The sequence below is a fragment of the Arachis duranensis genome, chromosome 1, assembly GCF_000817695.3.
Source record: "Arachis duranensis cultivar V14167 chromosome 1, aradu.V14167.gnm2.J7QH, whole genome shotgun sequence".
NCBI lineage: Eukaryota > Viridiplantae > Streptophyta > Magnoliopsida > Fabales > Fabaceae > Arachis > Arachis duranensis.
In genome coordinates, this window is record NC_029772.3 from 88,333,087 (window position 1) to 88,342,813 (window position 9,727).

The following is a 9,727-nucleotide window of genomic DNA, read 5'->3' on the forward strand; positions in this document are numbered from 1 at the left end:
TTGATCAATAATATATGAGAGATAAATAATAAGTAGTTTATTCATTTAGGTATATTTTTTAAAATAATTTTTAATGTTTAATTTTTTATTACATAAATCTCTTTGAAAGATAACATTATAAAATAGAGGTAATATTATCTATACCTTCTAAATATTAATTAAGCAGAGAATAATTGATTGGTTAAAAATTTTCAAGAGATTAAAAATATTGTCTATTTTATTTAATATTTTTTATAATGTTATACATTTAAATTTTTTTATTAACTAAGTTTAATCAAGTTAGTCTAATATAACAAAAATTAATTATAATTAATATTATTTCAAATCTTATTATTTAACTTGGTTGGACTTTATTCATAAAAAAACTAAAATGTATAACAATTAAATTATTTGTTTATTATATATCTGATTATTCTATTATGTTAACTTTAATTATTTTAATAGTTAATTATTTAATTAAAAATATGTAAATTAATATGTATAAACAAAGACAAAATTTCGTGCAAGGGAAGAGAGGCAATGTCCCTCTTATTTTTTTTAAACAAATTATGTATAAATTTTTATTTTACTTTTTTTTATAAAATTAATTTTAATTTTTTTTAAATATGATATAATTCCGCTCCTACATATTACCTTAATACATTGTAATTATTTTAATATTTATTTTTTTATGCACATAATATTTTTTAACTTACTAATATATATGTTTGTAATAATGAGCTTAAAATATTATTTAAAAATTGATAAAAAATAATGATAAGCTCTTAGTTTTGTTTGTAATCAAAATTATGTATGTTATATTTTGCAAAAAGTAAAAATTTATTTTAGTAGGAATTTTGAATATTAATAAAAAATATAGTAAAGTCGATAGACTTTATAAAAAATAAAATATTTTAAATTAAGTGTAATAGAAATTCTTCTTTTGATGATTAATGAATATATCTAAAAGTTTAACTTAATATCATCAATATGATTGCATAATCAATTATATTTTTAAATTTTTAGGTTTATGAATTATATTTTTCTAATTAATTTATGATTAAAAAAATCAAATTTGATTAAATACAGTTAGTTTAGTCAATGATAAATGTAGTATTTATTATCACAAAATTACTGATTTTTTATTTACTAAAATTATTATATAAATTATTCATGGTTACATAGATACGATACGATAGAATATATCATTAAAAAAAATGAATAGAACAAGTCATGGATTATGCAATAACAGTTAGGATTAAAATATTATACTATCAATTTATTTGTATTATCGTATAAATTTCATGACTATCATATTTTATAAAAAAAAAATAAAAATAAGTACCCATTATATGACATTACGAGTAAAAATAAAAAATAAAAAATACCTTAATTACTAATTAGAAGATCACACACTTGTACTTTTTAATTTCATTCTAATTAAATATGAAATTTATGTCTATTATTTTACACTTAATATAATTGAAAGCACCTTTTTCTTCTTTTAACTTTGTATTTTTTTTTTTGCTTTATATTACGTAACACCCTTACTTTTAATACCTTATAATCGTACTAAAAATTTAGACATTACTTATTTCTAATCTTTTAATTTAATATTATATTTATTTAATATTAAACTTTCGTAAATATGAACCGAATATTTAACTATGAAAGCGAAAAGTCTTTACTTTAAAATCACACAGTCAGATATCATGTTCACATAATAATAAATACATAAACTTATCCAAAACTTCTTAATATATAAGTTCTGTCTCTCTAAAATTTTAAAATAACAAATAACGAGAGATAAAATAAAATCTAAAACTAAATCAAATACAGAAAATAAAAAAATATATATACGTAAAGTTCCATAATTTGATCGTGATTTTTTACCAAAATTTTCTGAATCTTGAACCTGTCACTCAAAAAAAAATTTGTAAAGAAATAAAAACACCGTCTTTAAAAAGATTAGTGAATATGTTTATAATATTTTACTAAAAAATGAAATCATTTGTTAAGAAATATAAAATTAAATATATTAGGATATCTGTTACTAATAGAGTGTGTTTTAAAAATAGCATAAAAATTTAATTCTCAATAGAATAAATAGTGGCTCAGTCTCATTACTAGCCAAACTAAAAAATTAAAAACTTAACCAATAAATGTCACAACCAAAACTTACAAATTTGTTTTTAAGTTCTTCACTATAACATAAATATATAATGAAAATTGGATAATACAAAATAACATGATATTTCATACTAGTACAACGGAATATGTGATAATTTTTCTAACTTATAATTTATAGCATCGTTCTACCAATACGTTAATTAAACCACCTAACTTGATGTGATCGATCAGAAAGAAAACGAAGGGTTCTAGAAGGTAAAATGGGATTTTTTTTTTTTTTTTGCCTTATTAACTCTTATATTCGGCAACTAAAAGAATGTTTAAGTGTGTATATAAATAAATAAATAAGTTGGGAAGTGCCATTAATTTTATATAATATTTAGAATTAATTTACCAAATAAATTACAAATTTTTTTAGAGAAAAATATGAAAAATAAATGTCACCAATTATTAGCAATTAAATCTCTATTCTATTAATCCAACCATATAGAAATATCGGTGCAAAAATTGAGGCACCAAAGAATCCTTACTGTGCGTCACACTTTTAAAGTGATAATGGCCTTGAAGGCCCAACAGGGCAAGAGAATAACTGCAACTAATTGAACTAAGAAAACAGGTAAAGCTATGCTCCGTTTAGTTTGAATACAAGGCGTCAAGGCTTTAAGGCCTTTTTGGGTCTGTCAACGAAGGCAATTCAGATTGGTGACCCATGACAATAAAAAAAAAGTGATTCGTGACCGAAAACCAAAGCCGTTAAAAAAAATGTAGTAAACCAAGTTAGGTTGGTCTAGTGGTTAGCTCACTAGTCCGCTTAAGCAAGTGTCGGGGGTTCGAATCCCACCTTGTGCATACAGCAACCCATTGGCTAGCGGCAAACCCTTAAATGAAGCTCAGTACCGCGGCGGATTAGTCCTTGACTTGCCGGGTTGGGGGATACCGTGGAAAACCAAAAAAAAAAAATGTAGTGACACTATTCAGTATTAGAGTCTAAATTACCAACGCAAGTTGGCATAGATGGATGAGGGTCTGTGTCCCTTAACCATCTCTCTCGGGTTCAATACTCACTGGATGATAGGAATGGAGCTTGCTTGTTTAGGAGGGTCGCCCACTTTGTGTGTCTTTGTTCCTACTTTCTAGCATGACGGCTCCATTTAACCATTATACGTTAAAATTAATTATTAAAATTAGTTATTATATATTTGTATATAAATATATCATAAGTTGGATATATCACATAGAGACTCATCCTCCCTATCAAACCCAAATTCTCTCTTCCTCTCCCTTTCATTTAAAGACGGCTAGAGGTGAAAAAAGGTCAGACGGCCTGTCAAGGATCTGGAACCTAACCTGTGTTTAGCCTAGTCTATCATGTCCTGTTATAAAATAGGCATAAGTTCATACTCTTGTAAAAGCCTCAATATGTTAACAGGCCAGACACAAACTCACTAATTAGTCTTATAAGTCTGTTAGGTCTGCTTGAACCTGTTAACATATAATTAAATATATAAATAATTTTTTTATTATTAACAAAATTATGAAATATTTTAAATTTATTATATTTTATTATAAACACTTTTGTATATTTTAAATACTTTAAGAATTTGAAAATTCTTATAAATATTAAATATGACATATTGCATATAAATATTTTTATAAAAAAATTATCAGGCCTTTTAACAGACTTTAAATTAGGCCAGGCTTAATAACAGGCTATGTTTAGTACTTTAAAAAAAATTCTATAACAAGCTATAAGCCAGGCTCAGACCAATAAACTATATGACAAGTTAGGCGTGTTTCCACCTCTAAAGACGGCCATTTACCGGAGCTATTCCGAAGCTTTAAATTGTTTGTTGTATGGAGAAGAAATCAAGCACCCGAATCCTCGTCGATGGCTTCGATAAGAATCTATAGGTGCTACCTTCTAAAATTTGCCGATGTCACGTCTCCCCCGATTTAAGAAGTTCGATCCTCATCTTCAATGGTGACCATTTGTACTTCTTCAGAATTGCTGCGAACAGTGAGTGAAACAGACAGGCTTGGTGCAGCTGACTTATATCTCAACCTTATATGTGTATCTTAGGCTAAGGTCTCACTAATTTTCAATAGCATTAAAATCATAAATTATCCATTAAACAAAAACAAGTCGCACGGCAAATCAGTAATTACAATTAATAAAAATAGGATATTGAGACAGAAATACAGAAATAAAAAATTATAGATAGTAGATAAGATATAAGCAAAAATATTATATCTAGTTATATTAAATTAATATATTTTGTATTCATCTTGACAGAAAAAATACTAAAACACTAATAAATGACACTGATGGTAATCAGTGACTAAGAGAAAAGGGGGAGTTAAATTTTAGCCCTTTTTTGTTGAGTGTTACTTTCTGCCATTTGAAATAGTTTTAGGAGATTTTTCTTATTTTTATCTCGTACCTAGTCAAGAGACATTTTTATTTTGTCTCATAACTAGACAGGAGATATTTTTCAATTTTGTCTCCTATGCAACAGAACCAGAAATGGAGTAGAAGAAAGAGAGAGAATCACACCAAGAAGTATCCTGGTTCAGCTGCCAAGTGCAATGCAGCCTATATCCAGTCTCCATCACAATAATGATGGAATTCCACTATAATCATCTTGATTACAAACACCAATTCTCCCTAGGAACTACCCTTTCTATCCGGGACAAGTCCAGAATCTATCCCCAATCCTGAACTTGACTTGGTCATCTACCAAACTTTCAACTGCTAAGTGCTAACCCAACTTGTAAGGAGATTTCCACAAAATCATGATACACAACATAGATGTACAAAGGACCTCTAAGACATCTATGACTTTTTCTTTAATTTTGTACCCTCTGCCTTTTTTTGCTCACTGACTTTTTCTTACAAATTTCACACTGTTTGCCTTTTTACCATGAGACTCAAGACATACAAAACTAAAGAAAATACAAAATGAAGAACATTGAAGGAGAAGAACTTCTGTTAGCTTGGGTAGCTATGAGAACTATGTGCTTTCTCTCCTTACTTCAAGCCTTGGCCGTTAACCATTATTATAGAAGGGAAAGCTTCCAAAGTTGAAACCAATCCAACTGAGCCAACTTCTTCTCAACATCAAAACCAGTTTGAACAGAGAGAAGAGAGAGGGAACCAAAAGCAAAAACCAACATGCAATTACTTCTCTCTCATCCCTTCTCATTAAACTTCATCAATCTGAGCCTTCCATCTTGACTTGGTCCCCAAGAAGGATTTCTGACCCTTGATGAACCCTTGATCCTTGACAGCTCTATTTGCTTCACTTCTGCTTTTTCCCCAATGTAGCTACAGTAGCTATCTTCTGTGATGGATGAACAAAAAGTAGAAACGAGCCATACCCCAGGGATCTTCATCTCTGACCGAATTGGATTGCTACAATTTTTAGGCATGGTGATCTTGAGGCTTCTTTACCACATCTTACTATTAGTGGTAAAGATCTCAGCCACGCCATATTGTAGATCTTCTTTTTGCAAGAGTCATTATCACATTGACCTCTTGCTTCTTCCTAGCTTCTGCTTCCTTCTTCTAATTACTTGTTTTTACCATCTTCTTCTCTGACATTGAAATGACCGAAACTAGAGAGCAAAGAGAGAGAATGAAAAAAAGCTTTCAATGTAATTGAAGCAAGCAATTAAAATGAGTTAAATTTTCACTCCCCATGCCTAGTAATGTGTAAAATCAATTAATGTCATCAAATCAATTTCAACTTTCTCTTTCCAGTTACCAAGACATTAAAACAAGTTAATTAAATTTGAATTCCACCAAAATAGAGAGTGGGTAACCGAATCACTTCTCTTTCTTTCCTTTTTCTTTTCAATTTCGGACCATGAAAAAATTGGTCTTTCAACACAAGATTTTGGGCTGCTCCATACTTTTCAGGCCCAACAAACATAATAACAATTCAGCCATAATGTTTAAAATATTTTTGTACCAAAGGCTGAATGTTGTCATCACATTGGGCTTGTTTGATTTTGGCCCAGTCATAAAATCTGCACACAATAAAATTATTAATCAATACAATGAAATTAATCAACTTGATAATTTTATAATTTAATTATTTTTAATAATGTTTGATCATCATCATTCTTTAAAGTTTTCCAAATTCAACCACTAAATAAAATATAAAAACACCAATTTTTATGTTTTTATCTTTTATATTTTATTTTTAGTATATTATTTTTATCTTGTTCTCAGAATAAAAAATAGCGTTAATTATTTTGGTAATATCAAAATTTATTGGTGAACAAATGGATTTTTTATTTTAGTAAATAAAATAAATATAATAATTACTGAACTAAATAATTTTAAAATTTATTATCGAAATTCGCCGTCCTTTCTTATCTCGTTTACATTGTGAACGAGATAATTTTACACGTATCTCGTTTACAGTGTAAACGAGATACAATGAGACAACTTTCCACCAGCTATAAAAGGATGTCTAACCCTTGGCATTCTCCACATTTATCTCATATCTTCTTCTGTCCCATTTTTCTCACAAAAAGAAGGAAACAATGGTCACTAATAGCGTATACATAGTTGTGTGTGTTTACCCCAACTGTTGTATGAGAAATGGTGATAATGGAGTGATATTTGAGTGTGAAAATTTGATTCTGTTACGCACTCAGCATGTCAATTCGTTGTCCAAGTTGAAGAGTTTGATTTTGAGCAACGCTGATGGCACAGAAACGAGGGAAGTTGGAAGGGTGGGGCATAGGGTACTTGCATCATTGGGTAATGGAGTTTTCCGATTTCAACTATTTCGACTTTTAGGGGACAAACATGTGCAACTCATGTTCGACATCCATGGAAGAATCATGGCGGAGCAAGTGATGAAATTTTCTGCCGATGTTGGAGATATCGGTGGTGGTGGTTCTATACACTCGACCTATGTACAGGACGACCGACCTCTCGCACCACCACCCATTCATGTCGCCATTCCAGTGGCGGACATGGAGTTGGATGAGGAAGACTCTGATGAAGAGTACATTGCTGAAAGTGGAGACAGTGATTCTTCTGAGGCGGGTGATGACAAGGAGTTTGTTCTGGAGACGCCCGCTAAGGCAGCTGTGCGCTATGTTTTGTCTCCCCCTCACCTAATTCCAGCGCTATCAGATGTACCAAGTCACTATCATACGTTGGATCTGGACGCCATGCATGAGAGAATTCTGTTTTCCAACATGGGAGAGGAGGATTACAACCTAGACGGTGTGATAGAATTTCGAGTCGGCCACAAATTCAAATGCCGAGATGCAGTGATGCAGGGTGTGAAGAACTACAGTATTTTTCAGAGTGCAAAGTACTGGGTAATCAAATCGGACAGATTAAAGTACAATGTGCAATGCCGTCAAGCTGCAAATGGCTGTCCATGGAACCTCCGTATTGCCCTTCGACAGAACCTCGGATACTGGTGAGTTCAAGTTTAATTGAGGCATACTTACTCATTTATGGTTGGCACATATTAAGTACTTTTGAACCATGACGCCTAAACATGGCTGTTTTATTTCGCCTGGTCTACAATCTCTCACACCCCCTGTCCCTCTGAGCAGGTCGCCGGGTATCCGTCCTAACCTCTGACGCACGCCTACACCGATCTGGCATTCCCCGGGGAAGGTGGATATCCTCCCTCGGCTGTCTGGCAGAGGCCTATACGTCGGCAGATAACTCGACGAGCCTCAGATCCTTAACAAGTGGAACAAGTTGTTCGACTCGTCTGTCATCAGATATCCTCCGATCAGTAACATGATGTAGCATCTAGCGTACTGTCGAAGGTCTCTGTGTCGTCCATAGGGGGCATCTGCCAGACACGATCCCGCAGCCATACGAGGCTCAGCGTGAACGACTCCTTCCTCTGTGCCGCCTGCTGGGGAGCCACCGGAGGTTTGACACCCAGCAGCCGCTCCACCAACTGTTACGTCTCCGTCTGTTACCACCTACCAAAGTCACGGAAGCACCCCCAACAGGGTCCCCGTAGACGCGTAGCCTAGGTGGTACGCCACGTCCTGCAAGGTGATAGTGACCTCACTCCACAGGAGATGAAATGTGTGGGGGTCTACGGACGCCATCGCTCCACGAATGCCGTAATCAGGGCATTGTCGAATGTGAAATCTCTGAGAGACATCATATCACCGAATCTAGCCTCTCTCATATATGGGACGATGATATCGGGTGGAGGAAGTGTATGACTCACTCGTCGGGGTAATAGAAGGCGAGGACTCTGAAGAAAAAATATATGTTCACAATAATCAATAAGTAATTTTAAAACTTTTATTGCTTCTTTTAAGTTAAATGATCCTTATAATATCACTAAATTTTTAAATAGGTTTCTATATTTTTTTTTATTAAATTCTTACACTGTTTTAAGTTTTTTAATTAGATATTTACAGTATAAAATATATTAAAGTTAAATATTTTCTTTTTTATAAATTATAGATTTTATGATTAAGAACATAATTAGATATTTAGTTACATATTTTTCAAAAAAATATTATTCTGTTAGTTTTAATATATTTGACACACAAAAAATCTAATTATAAAATTAAAAAGAGTATAATAACTAAATTAAGAAATATAAAAAATCTAATTATAAATCTTACAAAACTAAAAGAAATAAAATAGAGTTCCAAACTAATAATTAGGGATAAGTATTATTTTGGTCCTTCACGTTGAGGGTCGGAATCGAACCCATCCCTCATCTAATTTTCGATTTAGAATCGTCCTTAATGTTTTTTTCGTATTAAAATTGTCCTTTTTAATAAAATTTTTAATTTTATTCCTAAATTACCCTTACTTTAATAAAAATTATAAAATTTTTAAAAAATAAAATAAAACACGCGTTTTCTCTTCGCAGAGGCGCCACTTACTGCCACCGGGTCGTTCGTCGCGGTCTTTCTCGCAGCTGCTTCGCCTACGACCGCTGCGTCCGTGAACCAGCAAGGCGGCTTTGGTGTCGGTTCCAGATCCAATAGATCTGCCGCCGCTGTTCCGAGTGGTTATGCCGTCGTGGACGTCGTCGTCTTCCTCAGCTGGTTCTGTTCCCACCACGTACTATCGCCGGGGTTCAGAGGTCACGTTTCGGCATTCAGGTAGGTCGATTCCTGAATCAGAATCTCTCATTGCAGATATGAAATTGTTGTTTTGATGCTAAGATGCTAAAAGTTGATGTTGAGTTGTTGAATTAGATTGTTGAATTCTTGATGTTGTAATTTCTGTATCCACAGTCTGTAATTACGCTTGATCTTGAATTTTGATTGATGATTCAGCTTCTAATTTTCTAATTTTGTGTTCTGTTGATAACTTTTCTGTTGTGTCTACTATGGAACACTGGATTTGAATTTTTGCTTGAAATTCTGAATCTGGAATTTGATATTGTGATTGAAATACGTTAAGGATGATTTTAAATTAAAATATACACCAGGGACGGGTTCGATTCCGACCCTCAATGTGAGGGACCAAAACAATACTTATCCCTAATAATTATGTAGTAACAACTTAACACAGGGTGAAATAAAAAAAAAATTCTAAATTTTTACCAATGACATATTCTTAACTATACAAATAATATTCTAGTTCTTTACGACT

At 32.2% G+C, this 9,727-nt stretch overlaps 1 protein-coding gene across 1 annotated transcript; it reads left to right on the forward strand.

Moving 5' to 3' along the window:
- The first annotated feature begins 6,660 nt into the window (after positions 1-6,660).
- Positions 6,661-7,560, forward strand: LOC107458382 (uncharacterized). Its single transcript, XM_016076592.1, has one exon. It carries the CDS (start codon positions 6,661-6,663, stop codon positions 7,558-7,560), a length of 900 nt encoding a protein of 299 aa, XP_015932078.1.
- The last annotated feature ends 2,167 nt before the right edge of the window (positions 7,561-9,727 follow it).

Coding starts and splice junctions, on each gene's coding strand:
- LOC107458382 (XM_016076592.1), top strand. CDS start 6,661: ATGGTCACTAATAGCGTATACATAGTTGTGTGTGTTTACCCCAACTGT.